We start from the raw sequence: 19,960 nt of genomic DNA on the forward strand, positions 1-19,960 counted from the left end.
CCAAGGGTAGTCATCCCCCAAATGTCAGAGGTAGCAGGAGCAACTCCTCTATACAGTGCTCTCAGGCAGGGCGTGGGAAGGACAGGATAGGTGGGAAATCTTTTTCCCCATACTAAGCCTTTGTTTTATCCCCACAGTGGCAAGATGCTTTAGCTCCAGCTAAGGTACTGTAAAATTGTCCACGCCACATGTCCTCATGGATAAAACAGCATGGAGCAATTAACAATCCAACCTGATATGAATTCTGTGGATAGTCCGTGTGTGTAAGGATAGATCTATTTCTAGACTGCATCACTTTCAAATTTTCATCACCATTTTGTTCTGGTTCTACAAATTAAAAAATCTGCAAATTACATCTCCACAAATATTCATGCTGAGATTTGTATTTCTACCACGTTGTTTCTCTCAAAATATGCATTTTAAAACATTGATACATTTTTGGAGCCAATAACAGTCCACATGAGGAAATTTGGGTAACTAATATGGCTGAGGGATGCCACTCAGATCAGAATATGTTAAGATTAGCAGAGATAAAGCATTGCTATTTGTGGGTTGAGAACAGATTTATTAGTATTTTAACCATCTATATCCCTTTGATATACTACTTTAGGGTTTTTGCTAGTGTCCCTCCCTCCCCACTGCAGTTAATGGGAAGGAATTAACAATGCCATCTTCAGGACAGGTGTAGATTTAGGGCTTTGTTGGGGGTTCTGGGAATGAGGAGGCATATCATCCTGTAGATACATGGTCTCCCCTGACACTCCCCATTTACAGCTCCACTGCTGGTAACACAGCAACAATATCAGAGCCTTTTTTCTGCTGTGCTGAGATGTGTGCCAAATCCCTCTCTTCACTTGTGGACCTCCCTCTCCACCAGCAGAGGGGGAAATCTGTTTTTCTATATTTTAGGAATATTTCTTCCCTACTTCCCTGTATAATTTGATTTTTAAAGTCATTTTAAAAATAGCTGATTTGAAATTTAAATTATTTATTAACTTTTAAGGCATTTGTTACCTAAAGGAATATCACGTAATTGTAACTACAGCGCCATTTTTTGTCTTCTTCCTTCTTCATGGCATGATCCCAACCAGTCAGTTACCATGTAGTGCACATAATAATGTTTTGGCATTATTGAGCAAATCAGAGTGGAACCAACAAAGTCACTGACTCTAAATAAACTCTCCCATTGACTTTGAATTGGGAGAAAAGAAAGAGAAGAAATGAGTCCCTATGTCTCAGGCAACTGGTTGATGTTGACTTGCTGTGCTACTGATTTCATTGTCTGCCCATGCTATCGTCCTAAGATACGTTTCTTTTTTACCTGTTTACTTGCACCCTTGCACTTTTGTACCCCTTCATAAAGGTGCTCAGTTGAGCATCCCAAAAGAATAAGCATGTTTTATGGGAATTACAAAGCATGGACTCATTTAAGTTAAGCACAAGTAATTATTAGCAAGCTTTTCTGATACACATTTTGATCCAAGTTGTGGCTACTGGCAGTAGAGCCATTTCCTCTTTCTCTCCTTTGGGAGGAGCAAGAGTGTAACTGCAGATAAATAGTAACATCCATAATAATTCATCAGTGCACATACAGCTTTTAAAACTTAGGAAGAATGCTACCAAGACAAATGGAGTAGAGCTGTCAGACATCATAAAACAGCATTGTAGACAACATTTTCTAGACTTCTTTTTTATGTTTTTACTAGCCCTGCCCGCCTGCCTGCTCATATGTATTTTAGTCATTTGTGGTCTGTGAGAAAAAAAAGGAACGGAAAAGAGCTAATTTTGTGCAGCTTCTCTCCGTGGTTGTCTCCAGATGATTCTGAATTCTTAGAAGCATCCATGGAAAAAAAATTCTTAAAATCCTGAATTTAAATTAACACCTACAGTGGTGCCTCGCAAGACGAAATTAATTCGTTCCGCAAGTCTTTTCGTCTTGCGAGTTTTTCGTCTTGCGAAGCACGGTTTCCCATAGGAATGCATTGAAAATCAATCAATGCGTTCCTATGGAAACCGCCTTCAGACCAGGTCTGGGGACAGTCTGTCCCCCGACCTCTTCTGAAGGCCGGCGGGGGGGGGGGAGTCTTTGCTTCCCCCCGCCTGCCTTCCCGGGACAGCAGAGACTTCTCCGCTGTCCCGGGGCGATCTTAAAATGCTGGCAGGCGGCTTAAGAGCGCCCCTCGCGCGGGGCAGCAGGCTGCTATCCGCAGCCTAGGCGGGAACTCTTCTGAAGGCTGGCGGGGGAGAAGGGCTTTTCTTCCCACCGCCAGCCTTCAGAACAGCCTTCTGAATGTTGGCGGTGGGGAGGAAAACCTTCCTCCCACCGCAAGTCTTCAAGACAGGTCCGGGAACAGAGGAGAAGCGCTGCGCACCTTCCCCTCTGTTCCCGGACCTGTCCTGAAGGCTTGCGGTGGGAGGAGGGTTTTCCTCCCCACCGCCAACATTCAGAATGCTGTTCTGAGTGTTGGCGGTGGGGAGGAAAAACCCTCCTCCCACCACAAGCCCCGGGAACAGAGGAGAAGCCCTTTGCGCCTTGTCCTCTGTTCCCGGACCTCCCACCGCAAGCCTTAGGACAGGTCCGGGAACAGAGGAGAAGGTGCGCTGCGCTTCCCCGCTGTCCCCAGAGATTTCCCTATGGGCTTTCGTCTTGCGAAGCAAGCCCATAGGGAAATTCGTCTTGCGAAGCCGCTAAAAAAATCGGAAAACCCTTTCATCTTGCGGGTTTTTCGTTTAGCGAGGCATTCGTCTTGTGGGGCACCACTGTATTTTTAAAGGCAAAAGGTACTACATAATCAAAGAAATACTGATTTATTCCTCTGTCTTGAACTTGGATGATAAGGAAAAACCCCCTCTGATTTCTTTAAAACAAAGTCTCAGGCATATTTATTTACATAGGAAGAGCCTACTGGATGAGACTAAAGACCCATCTAGTTCCACAGCGAGAAGTGCCTCACGAGGAGGACATGAGAGCAATAGCAAGCTCTTGTTAACAACAACAGAAACAACAACAACAACAACAACAACAACAACAACTTATTCCTTATACCCCACCCACCTTGCCGGGCCTCCCCAGCCACTCTGGGCGGCTCCCAACAGAATATTAAAAACACGAGAACATTAAAACATTAAAAACTTCCCTAAACAGCGCTGCCTTCAGATGTCTTCTAAAAGTAGATAGTTGTTTATCTCTTTGACATCTGATGGGAGGGCGTTCCACAGGGCGGGCGCTACTACCGAGAAGGCCCTCTGCCTGGTTCCCTGTAACCTCACTTCTCTCAGTGAGGGAATTGCCAGAACGCCCTCGGTGCTGGTCCACAGGAACTTCTTTTATACCACATCTGCCTTCATAAGCCCTTAAACATGGCTACCTGCTGGACCCTTAGACTCTTCTTAGACAAATCAGTCTTTTTTACAATATCATTGTCATTCCCATGGCAAAGGTGTTATAAAGAATGTTTTTATTTCGTTTTCTTTTGGTTAATTCTGAGTGCAATTGTAGTAACTTTTTCTGTAAAAGCTGCAATCTAGCACTCAGTGAACTGTTTTTCAGCGTTCAGGAAGATGAAGCTAGTTACTCCTAAAAACATAAAACATGCCACATATATTTATATCAAATACTTTAGTCCTGACAAAACCAAATTTAGCAACGAAGAACAAAATTACAGTAACAGAACACAAAAAAAGAAAGGAGGGGGGAGATTATGAAAAGATGATTTATAAATAAACTTTTCCTCAGTACATTTAGTAGGTGCGCATATTTAACTCTTTTCTTAATAAGTGATCTTCATAAAAAAAAAGGTCTCCCAAAATTGCCCATACCATTGTAAATTCAATACAGTTTTAGAAGATACTGTGTTTACTGCAATTTGCTGCTCTTACCAAGGATGCTGCAACTTACTGATTTCCTTTGTGAACAATTGCTTTAAAATAACCAAGGAGGATACTTTTGAGTGTTGTGGGTATGTGGCTGGTTATAGCTTTAGTGTGAGCAAGTATTTCTTATCAGAAGAGTTGTACTTGGCAGCAAGATCAATATATATATAACATACCTGCTGCAAAAGTGTGGCACCGCCAGCACCTGACCCTCAAAAAGTTATAAATTCTCCCTAGATTTATTGGCGTTAATTACCATCTGAACTGAATTTTGTGGAAACTTTCCTTACGATTATATGAGATAATGTGTTAAACATTTTTATATGTTATTAAATAGTCAGTTCAAATATTTTCTAGTAATTGGTCTCCTGTAACACCTTCGGACGCGGGTGGCGCTGTGGGTAAAACCTCAGTGCCTAGGACTTGCTAATCATATGGTCGGCGGTTCGAATCCCTGCTCCCGTCGTTCGGTCTCAGCTCCTACCCACCTAGCAGTTCAAAAGCACTCCTAAGTGCAAGTAGATAAATAGGGACCGCTTTATAGCGGGAAGGTAAACGGCGTTTTCTTGTGCTGCGCTGGTGCTGGCTCGCCAGATGTAGCTTCGTCACGCTGGCCACATGACCCGGAAATGTCTCCGGACAGCGCTGGCTCCCGGCCTCTTAAGCGAGATGAGCACGCAACCCTAGAGTCGGACATGACTGGCCCGTACGGGCAGGGGTACCTTTACCTTTACCTTTAACACCTTACAATATAGAGAACCTAGAACCTGCTGATACCACCCTAGTCTCTCACTTGAGGCATGTTTTTATGGAGCTTCCTCAGCCTTCTCACACCATTGTACCCAAAAGCACTCAGTCAGTTGGACTGCACATACCTAGGTCAAGGTTGCAGTAGGTTTAGTTTGGTGAGTTTCTCAGGGATCAAAAGGATGACAAATGGGACACCCTTCCACTCACTCTTCTTTCTCTGGCCTATACACCTCTCCTCTTCCAGCTGCTTTACCACTTGATTCTGCTGATTGAATAAACTGCCCTTTTGAAGGCATTCGGAGTTGGAATTTTCAAATGACTTTGTGCCTTGCTTTTCACAAGTCGTTCAGATGCTTCATTTATGTCAATTTGCCATCATCGCCAATAACAGCTTTGTAGCCTTTACAGCAAGAGGCTGGATGTGAGTCATAGGACTGTCTGTATTCCATGCAAAGATGCTTCAAAACAGAGTTTACAGAAAATATAATATTCCAGATTAGGTTGAAGGTGTAATGAATCCACTGTTGTCACAGTTCAGGAATATGTACCCCCTTCCCTCCAAAAGAAAAAAGCTACAAGAAAGCATTCAGGAGTATTCATCTCAGGTAGGAATCATAAATCTTTCTTGCTTCACTGATTCTTTCAACGGCTTATGATCTTCACAAATTCTACCCTCATTTATTTTGTTTGCTTTTAAGCCTGTGGAATTGTTGGCAGGTATTCTGGTACGTTGGCTTGCCCCCATGAAGGGGATTGGTAAGCCATAATTTTCGTTTTCATTAAAGTTTCCTTTCACATAGGGGACAAGGTTGGGCAAAGGACATCTTGTGCACAGTGAAGCAGCATTCACTTTCTTTATGATTTAAGCTTCTTCATACTTAAGGGCAAAGTCCTTCCAAGTACATCAGATGTATTTTCTCCACTTCAAGTGGAAAATGGATTTTATAGCAGTTACTCCTGCTAATTTATTGCTTGATGATATTTCAGAAAATGTTAAAATTATGAGCCAAATCTATCTTTTCCTATTGCATACTACACAGCAGCACCCTCCACCAGTAGTTTCTGACTGGAAAAACTTAAGAGGGTTTTTGTTTGCAGTCAAGTCAATGGAGCAACCAACGGCATGGGTCATGTGTGGCATCCCCATCACTGATTCCCCCGCTCTTCCTCATACCTCTTACCTAAATTTACTGAAGCTGTGCTTCTTGATTCTTCATGGTCCCCATCTTGTTTTCTACTGCCTCTTACACCCTTTTCTGTGCCTCAGTGGCCGCTTCAAAATTGCTGCATTCCACATTTGGGGGACTATGCAGCACAGTGGGTCTTTGTAATAATAATAATAATAATAATAATAATAATAATTTATCTATACCCCACCCATCCAGCTGGGCTTCCCCAGCCTCTCTGGCCACAGGCACACAAATTTACTTATTTTACATTTCTATCCCACCTTTCCTCCAAGGAGCTCAAGAGAGCATACATAGTTCTCTCCCTCCCCATTTTATCTCCAGAAGAGCCCTGTGATGTGTAGACTAGTCTGAGCAGCAATGACAGACCAAATATTATCTAGTGAGCTTCATGGCAGAGTGAGGATTTGAATGTTGGTCTTGCAGGCCCTAGTCCAACACTTTAACCACTATACTGCACTGTGATACAAAGTGGAAGGTCTCTACAAGTTGTGACTTGTCAGTATGAATGCAACATGCCAGCTATATATTGCACGCTTCTGGATGCATAACAATCAATGCTGGTTTTTTTGCTGCTGGCCTGAGATAAGAAGTAGTATATGTGCGCGCACACACTTTTTTCCCCTTGGAAAAAATGAAATTTAGCAGAAGGAAGAATAAGCATTTTTCAAACATCAGACATGAGAGTTACTGGGTAGCAAAATCTTATTACTTTCTAGAATCTTAGAAATTGAGAGATAACAATAAATATTTAAGTTTTATTGAAGATGCATGCCTTTTAAAATTCAGAAATATCTTTCTTTTCAGAGCTGCAGAACATACATTGTCCTCAGAATGGTATCCAATTTCTTACTGAATGACATCCTGGGAAAGGAACATGTATATTATCAAGAGAAGAGTGGGCACTCTGATAGCTTTAAAAAATTGATTACTCTAAGTCAGAATTTCATTCCTGGTTATTATCCTTGGTAGCATCACTGTCTGTAAGACTGCAAATCCAGCGACTAAGCAAGCTCAGCACGGTCTACCAGACATACCGTATTTTTCGCTCTATAAGACGCACCAGACCACAAGACGCACCTAGTTTTTGGAGGAGGAAAACAAGAAAAAAAATATTCTGAATCTCAGAAGCCAGAACAGCAAGAGGGATCGCTATGCAGTGAAAGCAGCAATCCCTCTTGCTGTTCTGGCTTCTGGGATAACTTCGCAGCCTGCATTCGCTCCATAAGACGCACACACACTCCCCCTTACTTTTTAGGAGGGAAAAAGTGAGTCTTATAGAGCAAAAAATACGGTATATTGTGATCTACAAGGTGCTCACCACTTTTTTACATCCCTGTCTTAAATGAGGATTGTTCCCACACAACCTTTTACCTTTGCTCTCCATTCCTCCCCATGCATCTCAAAGAGAGGTTGTCTATGAGAAACTATTGTAGCTCCACTGCTTGAGCAAGAAAGTGGCTCACACAGAAGGTGCAGGCCACTTAAAGATGCTGCTGGACTTCTTATCCATATGGGAAACTAAGTGGCATTTTTCAAGGATGGGAAATTGGCCCCAGCATTTCCAGAATCTCATTTCATCTTGATTTTAGCTGCCAAACAGCCCCAACCCCTAAGGGATGTGCCTGTTACCCATGCCCTTAATCTCTCAAATAACTCAGGTCACTTCCAAACTATTGCCGTTTTACGGTGGTTTTCAGTTACATTCTGGCCAAATCCAGGTATCACAGTTAAAATCCTGCATTAGTATTTGCACAGTCTTAGGAATGTTGTAGTGCAGTTATATAAATAAGGTTGGGCCTAGTTAACCCAACGACATGCATTGGCTCATTATTCTAATTTGGTTGCAAATATAGCCTACTGGGGTCTTCCTGAATCTATTTCACAGATTTAAATAAATGGTAATGTCACAGTGCTGTTAGACTAGATGTTGAAGTCAAAGAGTTGTTAGACTAGTTGAGACTATTTTGGAAATTACCTTGAGGCAAAAGGTGCTGTAGTTGTATAAAGTGGTATTACTTCTTATTTAATGAAAACTGGGTGGAGATTTCATAGAGCTTGAAGGGAGAGTGTGGGATTCCTAGTGAGAAAGGATAGTCCAACATGAATGATGAGCTGACTTGCAAAGGAAAAACTAGTGACTAATGCTTGATTGTGTTTGGGCAGAATAGCCCCTTAATAGCAGGTACCATAGCAAATAACATGTAAATATCTTTTGTACCAGATGTGTAAATAAATTATGTGTGGCACTGTTGGGTATCTTCTGGAGAAACCATTCCATCAGTCTATTTTCTAAAAACCAATGTCCGTTAAAGTAATTTCTTTTCAATCAGTGCTCTGAAAACACTGTCCTTATTCATTGCATAGCTGGAAACATCAGCAAAGTTAGTCGTTTCTATTTTGCTGATGCATTTATTTCTATGCACACAGCTTATGCTAAAGTAGGACATCCAGCACTTTCCAGGCTGGATGCTTTCCTTCCCATCCGCTCTATATCTGCCTTCTAGTGGCCCTCCCCCCGCACTCTCATGACTTTAAATATAGTCAGTGCTTTTTTTCTGGGGGTATTCAAGGGTACGCAGTACAGACACCCAAAGGTTCAAAGTGTGACACTTACTGTAGCAACATGGTGAGTGCTGGCACCTTTTTTTCTTTTAAAAAAGCACTGAATGTAGTCAACATGCATTACAAACTCCACTGGAGAAAACTGTGGTGGGGGAGGGGATTTTAGAGCAGGGAAGGTTTGATAGGAAAAGTGTTTTGCAACTCCACCCCAACTGCATTGCCACTTCCTTTCACCCTGACTGGGCAACTGTGACATGGTGTGTGTAATAAGTAGTTTGGGATGGAGCCCAGGCATGCCATTTGCCCTTGAGTTACTGACTCTCAGCCTTTAGAATACTAGTGGTCTTTTACATAGAAGACCAAATAATTCTTTAAAGAAATATAAAGCACAAATCATAATTGGTAATCATATCTTGTTCTGAAACTGCCTAGAAAACACACAAGGAATTTTGATAATCTGGGGGTATTAGAATATCTGTGTTACTGCTAATTATGATTCTGTTGCATACTGATTCAACAAACTATGCATTGGTCATACTTCAGTGGCAAATTAAGTCTCTTATGAAAATTTTCTGAAATGCAACTGAATTACGTGAAGAAATCCTTAATGTAGAATCCACTTGCTTACAAAGATTTATGTCTCACATTAGTATTAAAGCTAAACAACTAGTTTGTAATTTTTGCAGTAGTTTGAGTGTTTTCCATTTCTTAAAAAGGAGGGGAAAGTTTGGCCAAAAAAAAGCATGCAGAATAGAAGAATTTGGCTCTTTGGTGGAAAAAAACCCAATGGTTTTGGTTTGGGATAAATTAAGTGGATTTAAACCTCTTAGTTTTTGCACACATATAGTGGTTTTAAAATAATCTATAGCACAACATTTGCAATTATGGCTAACCTCATATTAACCTTTTTTGGGGCTGAACTGTTACAAAATCAGTGTGGTTTCTAGAATATCCTCCCAAATCCAGCTGTTTCAAAGTAGTAATGTTGATAACCATGAATTGCTTCCCCAGCCATGGGCTCTTATTTACAAAATTATAGCATCTGGATGTCTCCTAGGATTTCCTATTTTCATTATTTTGCTGGTGGATATTTGTTTATGCCAAGAATAGGAATCATGCATCCCTTACACATACCAAATAACATTATAGTTTCAGTTCTTTGACTAGTTTCGGGCATGAACTGCAAGTGTGCTCTACCGCTCTAAGACAGCCTTGCTGAGCTCTGGCAAAGCCCATACATACCTGGGTGCTAGAGACCATGCAGTACGCAGGCTGTGCAAAAGCCCTCCTCTGCAGCTGTCCTACGGCTCTGTCAAGTCCATTGGAATCTTCCCTTTCAGATTTCTTTAAAATGTGTCATATGGCTCACAGTGTCTTGTGAAGAAGACTGTAAGATTTATTTTGAAAGGTGACCTTTTAAAAAGAAATGGCTAAAATAATCAGTACAATACTAAGTGCTGATTGAAAAACAACTACAAACCCTACAGGGAAATGCCAGTCATTTATTACTTTGCCCCCAAAGATTACTGTTGTATTTCACCAAGCATGTGTTCTACTACTCCATCACCCTAATCATGTGGCAACCCTATGATTATCATTATGAAGAAGTGCATTTGTTATCGTGAATATGCCACATGACACAGTGGAAACTAAGGAAAACAGAAGGGCAGATGAGGCAGGGATAGTGAGCCTGTGCCCCCCCAGAAATTGGAGAAGTACATGCCATGCTGGCAGGGGATAGAAGGAATTACGACAGTACAGTGGTACCTCTGGTTACGTACTTAATTTGTTCCAAAGGTCCGTTCTTAACCTGAAACTGTTCTTAACCTGAAGCACCACTTTAGCTAATAGGGCTTTCCGCTGCCGCCGTGCCACTGCAGCACGATTTCTGTTCTCATCCTGAAGCAAAGTTCTTAACCTGAGGTACTATTTCTGGGTTAGCGGAGTCTGTAACCTGAAGCGTATGTAACCCGAGGTACCACTGTATGCCTCTGAATGCAAGCTGCAGGGAATCACAAATAGGGAGAGTGCTAATGTGTCCATGCCTTCCTTCCAGGCTTCCCATAGAGATCTGGATGGCCACTGTGAGAACAGGATGCTGGACTAGATTGGCCTTTGGACTGATCCTGCAGGGCTCTTATTATGTACTTATGCACTACCAGGCCAGGATAGCACAGATTGCAGGATAGCACAATTAGCACAGATGTTTGATTTGAGAAGTGTCAGTTTCTACTTCAGCTCTCATGCAAACGTAGTTTAATATTTAGGATAGTACAGTCTTAATTGATGGATAGAATCTTGAAAAGGAGTGTTGCATAGCAGTAATTTCACTGGCTTTTTCTGCATTCTCAGAAACTGAATTGAATATAGTATCTATGACAGCATTGATGATTTGGAACTTCGCCTTTGAGAAATAATTATTTGAACTGAAATAGGCAAGGCTATAAATCAGCAGAAAAGAGATAAGACACCTGGCCTTGACAGATAACTTCAAAACTGTTCAAAACCCTGGAAGATTATAGCAAGCTATATTTACATAATGGTCTGATTTTGAGGCATGGCTAGGTAAAAGGGTGTGTATGATACGAAATAAAAGGGAACCTTATTGTCTCTGGCTGAAGGAAGAGAACAATATTCATCCCTCCTCCAACAGATCTTTTGTACTATCATTATGGCATTAGATGAAAAATATTACGGATAGGGGGTTGCTCCAAATTCAGGTGGTACATGATCTGATGGCCAAGCCACACATTACAGGATGTGGCAAAAAGGAGTGCAAGAGCATGCACATTTCTGCTCAGCAGCAAGTAATAATAATGATTACATGATACAATCTCACAATATGTGAGGGAGCCTGATTAATTGATTGAAAAGCTTGGGGATGTTATCACTGAAGAATCATTTTGACTTGTAAAAATGCTAATTGTGACTAGAAAATTGGTGTCTTGTCTAGATGGCCTAGAGTTCCTCATTTCCAATTCAATAATGTACTACTTTAATTGTGAAGACTTGCAACAGAGGTCGCCAACATGCAGCTGTGTTTGCTAGTAGCTCCTATGGTGCCTGCAAAAATCTCAGTAAATTGCCCATAAAAAAAAAAATCAGAGTGTACAAAAAGACTGTCTAGCTCAGCATCTCCTACATTGAATGCAGCCCCTTAAATATGCCCACATTTCATTGGGTTCCCAGATAGGACATCCACCTTCGCATCTATTCTGAACAGAGGAAAGGTGTAAAGAACCTTTAGGTGCTTTTTTCCATTGACAAGGCAGCCATGAGGAAGCATGCCTGCACTATTTTGTGGCCTTGTGTTTTCCTTGTCTTTGAAATGTGGCAACCATTTTGTGGTATATCTTTGTGGTATATCATGACAGTCACTTTGTAACAGGTATGCACAACCCTTTTTTCCAAAATTCCAAACATGCCCATTGGTCCCTAAAGCTTGATAGCCCCTTATTTACAGCAATGCTTGTTGTGTCATATAAATGAAATAAAGTTTTCTATTATTTTGGAGTTATACACTAACTTCTAGATCAAGAATATGAAACAGCCATGGTGAATCCACAATTTTAACAAACCCTTCACTTATATGCTGAGGTCTGGGCAGAAATCTCTAAAATTCTGTTTGCGTTGTGAGAGAAGCATCAGTTAGTGTCAATGGAAATTTCTCTACTAATGCAGACAGCAGATCTTTTGGTGGTGCATGGAGAGGGAATTTTATTTGGCCATAGCAGGGGCAAAAGCATTAAAATCTCCCTTCCCTCCATACATAAGCTCTGACTCCTAGGAGCCAAGACAATTTCAGCCTCCAATTATTATTTTTAGGGGGTTGGAGCCCTTCAATGTTCAGAGGAAGTCTTGTGTTGTTGCATTGGGCTCTCCTGATTGTCTGGCACCTTTGCCTCCATAGTCCCAATCTTATTCAAGTCCAGGCAATGGCTGTTTACTGTTAAAATAGAAATATGTGATGTTAAATAAATTTGTCTAATGTGGCATGGCAGACAGTGAAGTATTCTAAAAATATTTACCCCTGAAAAATCTCTCCACAACTCATTCTGGAAATAACATTCTAGAATCATAGAATAGAATCATAGAGTTGGAAGAGACCACAAGGGCCATCAAGTCCAACCCCCTGCCAAGCAGGAAACACCATCAGAGCACTCCTGACATATGGTTGTCAAGCCTCTGCTTAAAGACCTCCAAAGAAGGAGACTCCACCACACTCCTTGGCAGCCAATTCCACTGTCGAACAGCTCTTACTGTCAGGAAGTTCTTCCTAATGTTTAGGTGGAATCTTCTTTCTTGTAGTTTGGATCCATTGCTCCGTGTCCGCTTCTCTGGAGCAGCAGAAAACAACCTTTCTCCCTCCTCTATGTGACATCCTTTTATATATTTGAACATGGCTATCATATCACCCCTTAACCTCCTCTTCTCCAGGCTAAACATGCCCAGCTCCCTTAGCCGTTCCTCATAAGGCATCGTTTCCAGGCCTTTGACCATTTTGGTTGCCCTCCTCTGGACACGTTCCAGTTTGTCAGTGTCCTTCTTGAACTGTGGTGCCCAGAACTGGACACAGTACTCCAGGTGAGGTCTGACCAGAGCAGAATACAGTGGCACTATTACTTCCCTTGATCTAGATGCTATACTCCTATTGATGCAGCCCAGAATTGCATTGGCTTTTTTAGCTGCCGCGTCACACTGTTGGCTCATGTCAAGTTTGTGGTCAACCAAGACTCCTAGATCCTTTTCACATGTACTGCTCTCAAGCCAGGTGTCACCCATCTTGTATTTGTGCCTCTCATTTTTTTTGCCCAAGTGCAATACTTTACATTTCTCCCTGTTAAAATTCATCTTGTTTGTTTTGGCCCAGTTCTCTAATCTGTCAAGGTCGTTTTGAAGTGTGATCCTGTCCTCTGGGGTGTTAGCCACCCCTCCCAGTTTGGTGTCATCTGCAAATTTGATCAGGATGCCCTTGAGTCCATCATCCAAGTCGTTGATAAAGATGTTGAATAAGACGGGGCCCAAGACAGAACCCTGTGGCACCCCACTAGTCACTCTTCTCCAGGGTGAAGAGGAACCATTGATGAGCACCCTTTGGGTTCAGTCAGCCAGCCAGTTACAAATCCACTGAGTGGTAGCATAGTCAAGACCGCATTTTACCAGCTTCTTTACAAGAATATCATGGGGCGCCTTGTCAAATGCCTTGCTGAAATCAAGGTAGGCTACATCCACTGCGTTCCCTTCATCTACCAGGCTTGTAATTCTGTCAAAAAACGAAATCAGGTTAGTCTGACATGACTTATTTTTCAGAAATCCATGCTGACTATTGGTGATCACAGTATTCCTTTCTAGGTGCTCACAGACTGTTTGCTTAATGATCTGCTCCACAATCTTCCCTGGTATTGATGTCAAACTGACTGGGCGGTAATTATTTGAGTCCTCTCTTTCCCCCTTTTTGAAAATAGGGACAACATTTGCCCTCCTCCAGTCTGCTGGGACTTTGCCTGTTCTCCAGGAATTCTCAAAGATGACTGCCAGTGGTTCTGAGATCACATCTGCCAGTTCTTTTAATACTCTTGGATGCAGTTCATCTGGCCCTGGAGACTTGAATACATCTAGACTAGCCAAGTATTCTTGTTCCTATCTCCTTTGTTATTCTGGGCTGTGTTTCCTCTGCTGAATCATTTGCTCCAAATTCTTCAGGTCGGGCATTGTTTTCTTTATCGGAGAAGACTGAGGCAAAGAAGGCATTGAGGAGTTCAGCCCTTTCTGTGTCCCCTGTTTGCATTTCACCAGCTTCTCCTCTGAGTGACCCCACTGTTTCTTTGTTCTTCCTTTTGCTACAAACATACCCATAAAAGCCTTTTTTGTTGCTTTTAACCTCTCTAGCAAGCCTGAGTTCATTCTGTGCTTTAGCTTTTCTGACTTTGTGTCTACACGTGCTGGCTATTTGTTTGAATTCCGCTTTGGTGGTTTCCCCCCTTTTCCATTTTTTTCCCCACATCCTTTTTTAATCTTAACTCAGTTAAAAGTTCTTTAGATAGCCACCCTGGCTTCTTTAGGCACCTTCCATGTTTCCGTCTCATTGGTATTGCCTGAAGTTGTGCTTTTACTATCTCCCTCTTAACAAACTCCCAGCCATCATGAACTCCCTTTCCTTTTAGTATTACTGTCCATGGGATCTCACCCAGCACTTCCCTAAGTTTTATGAAGTCGGCTTTCTTAAAGTCAAGAAATTGAGTCCTAGTATGCTTGGCTGCTCCTTTCTGCTGTATAGTAAACTCCAGAAGAGCACAATCACTCACACCTAATGATCCGTCCACCTCTACCCCACTAACCAGGTCATCAACATTGGTTAGGCATCCCTGACATATAACGCCATTCCTCCTCCTTTCTTGTCTGGTCTGTTTCTCTGAAATAGATTGTATCCCTCCATTATTACATTCCAATCGTGGGACTTATCCCACCAGGTTTCAGTGATGCCTATTATGTCATATTTAGTTTGCTGTACCAAGAGCTCAAGCTCATCTTGTTTATTTCCCATGCTTTGAGCATTAGCGTACAGACATTGAAGTCCATTAATCATTCCCCCGTGTCTCTTATTTAAGGATTTTTTCCTCCCACCACTAGGTCTGCGTGCTGTTTGCTCCATTTGATCTATGACATTTGGATGATCATCTTCATCAATTGATAGACTCCTACCTTCAGGAGCACTGTCTCCCTCCCCCACATTAGTCAGTTTAAAGCCCTCCTGATGAGGTTTCTGAGATTTTGGGCAAAAACATTCCTCCCAAACATTGTGAGGTGCAGCCCATCGCTTGCCAGAAGCCCATCTTCAAGAAACTGCAGTCCGTGATCTAAGAATCCAAACCGTTCCTGTTTACACCATTTGTGAAGCCAGCTGTTCACATCTGCATGCAAACAATTTCATTTCACTTGAAATCATATCCCACACACACTACAAAGGCTCAGCTAACAATTATGTATCAGAACCATACACATTCCTTTACAAAAAAGAAAAAGAAACATAGGCCACATGAAAAGCAACAAGTATCTTGCCATATCTACCAAGAGATGATCCACATATGACAGAATGAAGTAGATAGCTGAGGAAGTACATTATAAGCTTGAACTGTACTACTTCATATTGCAGGCGTGGGAGTGGGGTGTAATCTTTTTGAATACTCTGCCATTTAAAAATATATCAATCCTAATTTTTTTGCACAAAGGTTGTGGGATGGTTATATAAGATTACTTCTTTATTGGATATGAGTTATGATTTGTTTTTTAAGAGGTTGTATGATGTTGTGTCAAGTAATTGTTAACCCATATTTCCCCATCATTTTATTTATTGCATAAAGTTAATTTTTAAAGTGGCTTTAAGAGTACGAGGCCTACTTTAATTGCACAGCCTAAATTTGCTGGTGTGTGATTGAAGCATACCCACAAAACAGTGGCAGTCTGGAAGTGCCTTAATATATCAGAGAGATTATAGCCCTCTCCATGACCTTCTGCCTAACATTGAAGAGATTTTGATCTGAGGGAACATTTCAAAACTGTAGTTTCAGTTCAGTTTGGTGTGGTGCAGTTCAGAATGCTACCGGATCAGTCTATGCACCTTCTTTTGCACAACTTGTATAAAGCAGAAGTTTTAAAATACTGAATCTTGCTTACAGTTGTGCTTTGTTAGATTTCTAGAGAGAACTTTTACCAGCCTTTGAATTGTATATTCACACCACTTCTGCTGGGCCTGTTAGTCTAATTATTAAGATTATTGCATGGCTACTTTTAACAAAGCATCATCACTAAGCTGGTTGGCTCTTTTTGAGTGTATATATAGCAAAGGAATGGATCCAGGCTTGGTCATGCTTAGAATAGACTCATTGAAATCAATGGGACTTAGTTGTGATTAACAAGACTTGTCTATTTCAATGGGTCTGTTACAATCATGAATAGGCTTGGCTCCAACCCAAAAATATTACAGTGAACATTGGCCTGTTTTTGTTTTTTTATATCAGCTATTTCTTTTCAAAATGATTGTATTAAAAATGACTGCATCTAAGCAGCAGAGAGATTATTTTTGAGATGTTAACAGAAAACATTGAAATTTAGGATTGCAAAAATGTTCTAAGGTTACAGAAGCATACTCACCATAGGATGGACGTTATAGTGCATGACTGCAGTTCATCATTCATACATTGAAATCTCGCCGCCCCCCCACCCCTGAAATTTCATTAGAGATAATGGAATCTGTTGGTCTTGTATCTTTATATGGCTAGTTACAGATAGCTAGAAACATAATAGAGTGAATTGAGTGCATTTTTAAAAATTGGAATATACTTTAGAAGTCATGATGATGGAGTTCCAGGGCCTGGTATCTCCTATATGAAATTAACATTTCTAGGAAAAACTGCATCAAGAGATAGCATTTGAGAGGTGGGCCACTTTGAAAGATGAAGGATCTTATGTAACCTTCAAAATACAGTGTATGTAATATTTTGGGCAATTATCCTTTCGCTGCATTATTATCCTATCGCTGCTGTTATTATTAGGTTTCTTCCTTGTGTTAATGTGTGTGTGTGTGTGTGTGTGTGTGTGTCCCAGCCTGCTTCTTATTTGCATCCCATTGCCCCCCCCCCAAATGGTTGTATTTATGGCATACAGTTGTGCCCCGCAAGACGAACGCCTCGCAAGACAGAAAACCCGCTAGACGAAAGGGTTTTCCGTTTTGGAGGTGCTTCGCAAAACGAATTTCCCTATGGGCTTGCTTCGCAAGACGAAAATGTCTTGCGAGTTCCTGCGGGGGTTTTTTCCCCTCCCCCCCTTTTTCTTTTTTTTTAAAAAAATTCTTTTTATTAAGTTTCAGTTACAACAAAAACGTTAAACCAAAAAAAAAAAAAAGAAAGAAAGAAAGAAAGAAGAAAACAAAAAAAAAAAAAAGGGAAAAGAGCACACATGACAAAAACAGTTTCAGACATAAAGTTTGACTTCCTTCCCTCCCGATTTCGGGCTTCTTAATATAAAACTCCATTTTCTGCAGCTGGTAATTATAACTGATTTACACATTGTAAGTTTTATAACAGACCTGCTATAGTTTTTAAGTTTCTATGATTTCCTTCAATGTAAACCATAAATTTATTCCAATCGCCAATAAACTTTGTATTTTTTTGGTTTCTAATTTTTTTGTGTCATTTTTGCTAATTCAACAAATTCAAATAATCTTGATTGCTACTCCCTCACCGTTGGTATATTTGCACTTTTCCAATTTTGTGCAATTAGTATTCTGGCCGCTGCTGTCGAATATTGAAACAAAGTCTTGTCTTCTTTTTTAATTTCATCCCCAATTATTCCTAGTAAAAAGGGCTCTGGTCTTTTAGGGAAGGTGTATTTAAATATTTTTTTTAACTCATTGTAAATCAAATCCCAAAATTTCTTCACTTCCTCACACGTCCACCACATATGGAAGAAATTGCCTTCTTTCATTTTGCACTTCCAGCAGGCCTTATTTCCTGTTTTATACATCTTTCCTAATTTTACTGGTGTGATATACCACCTATAGATCATCTTTTCCAAATTTTCTCTAAGTGCGACACTTGCCGTAAATTTTATTCCGTCATTCCATAATTTTGACCATTTTTCATACTCTATATTATGTCCCAGGTCCATTGCCCATTTTGTCATAACCTCCTTTATTTCCTCATCTTTGGTGTCCCATTCCAATAGTATATCATACATTTTAGATAGTCACTTAGTTTTACCTTCAATTATTTCTATCTGAAATTTGGATTTCTTTTCATTCATTCCTACTTTTTTATCTTCCGTCCATATTGCGTTTATTTGATGGTATTGTAGCCAGCCTGTTAGTTTTCCTTTCAAATCTTCGTATGGTCTCAGTTTCCAGCCGCCTTCAGATCTTATCAGTAGGTCTTCATATGTCAATCTTTGTCCTTCCATATTTGCTTCCATATTTGTCCCCCGTTGGGGACAACCACCAGGGTGGTTTCCATTCTAAAAGTTTTTTATTTTTCTCCCAAACTTCATATAGTGGTCCTCTAATGATATGGCTTGAGAACCCTTTGTGTACTTTTCCTTTATTTAACCACAAATAGGCGTGCCAACCGAACCTATTGTTGAACCCTTCTAGGTCTAATAGATCGGTATTTTCCAGGGTTATCCAATCTTTGATCCAACAAAGGCAGGCGGCCTCGAAGTATAGTTTTAAATTTGGGACCTAGAATCCCCCTCTTTCTTTTCGATCTGTGAGTAATTTAAATCTAAATTAAAAAAATCCTTCCAGTAGCACCTTTTTATTTTATTTTGTTTTGACCATGGCAGACCAACACGGCTACCTATCTGTAATTTAAATCTGATTCTCGGCCTTTTCCCCTGCCATATAAATTTTGAAAGGGTTTTCTGCCAATCCTTAAATATTTTGGGGCCTCTAATCACTGGGATGTTTTGGAACAGGAACAACATTTTTGGGAGTACATTCATTTTTATTGCCTCCATTCTACCCATCCACGAAAGTTTGACTCTATTCCAAATATCTAAATCTTTTTTAATTTCTTTCCATATTGTCGAATAATTGTTTTGGATTAAATTTATATTTTTTGTAGTTAGCCAGATTCCCAGATATTTTATTTTTTTAGTCACCTTAATTCCATTCTGTATCTCTAATTTTTCTCTTTCATCCTTTCCCAGATTTTTGGTCATCATTTTTGTCTTTAGTTTATTCAATTTAAAACCGGATAGTTTGCCATACTCTTCTAATATTGCCAGCGCTTTGTTGACACTTTTTTGCGGCTCTTCCAAGGATAACATCAAATCGTCTGCATAGGCTTTTAATTTATATTCCTTTATTCCTACTTTGATCCCTTGAATCTCCGGTGTTGCTCTTATTTTATTCGCGATCACCTCTAGTACCATAATAAACAAAAGCAGGGAGAGAGGGCATCCCCGTCTTGTTCCTTTTTCGATTCTAAATGTATTTGTTAAGTTATTATTTATAATCAATTTGGCAGTTTGGTTCGAATATACTGCCTCTATGCCTTTCATAAACTCGCCCTCTATCCCTGCTTTCTCCATACTTTTTAGTAGGAACAACCATGACACATTATCGAAGGCCTTCTCCGCATCGATGAAAATTAACGCCGCAGGTACCTCATTCTTAGTCTCCAAATATTCGATTATATTTATAGTATATCTTACATTATCTTTCAGAAACCTATTTGGGAGGAATCCTGCCTGGTCTTTATGGATTAAATTTACTAAACACTTTTTCAGTCTATTTGCCATAACCTCTGCGAAGATTTTGTAATCGTTATTTAATAATGATATAGGCCTGTAGTTCTTAATGTTTAATTTATCCGTATCCGGTTTGGGGATCAACATAATATGAGCCTCTCTCCATGACTCTGGTACCTTTCCTCCTCTTAGAATATTATTCATGATATCACATAGCACTGGCATTAGTTGGTTCTCAAGTACTTTGTAATATTTGGCAGACAGTCCATCCGGTCCCGGGGCCTTCCCTATTTTCATTTTTCTTATCGCATTCTGGATCTCTTCTGTTTTTATAGATTTGT

General features: G+C 40.5%; 1 protein-coding gene across 7 annotated transcripts in view; it reads left to right on the plus strand.

Annotated features, from left to right (window-relative positions):
- Positions 1-19,960, plus strand: part of ESR1 (estrogen receptor 1) — a 237,624-nt gene that overhangs the window by 68,976 nt on the left and 148,688 nt on the right. Inside the window, exon 1 of one of the 7 annotated variants that reach the window (XM_081854345.1) lies at positions 5,130-5,228. The exons of 4 other annotated variants lie outside the window; for them this stretch is intronic. In XM_081854345.1, the coding sequence (XP_081710471.1) occupies positions 5,136-5,228 (93 nt within the window). In that variant the 5' untranslated portion in view covers positions 5,130-5,135. Of the gene's footprint in view, positions 1-5,129; positions 5,229-19,960 lie in introns of those variants that run through there. 2 more of the 7 variants (XM_081854338.1, XM_081854340.1) reach the window with 2 other exon arrangements.

Source organism: Podarcis erhardii, assembly GCF_964252035.2.
Source record: "Podarcis erhardii genome assembly, chromosome: 3".
NCBI classification, from domain to species: domain Eukaryota; kingdom Metazoa; phylum Chordata; class Lepidosauria; order Squamata; family Lacertidae; genus Podarcis; species Podarcis erhardii.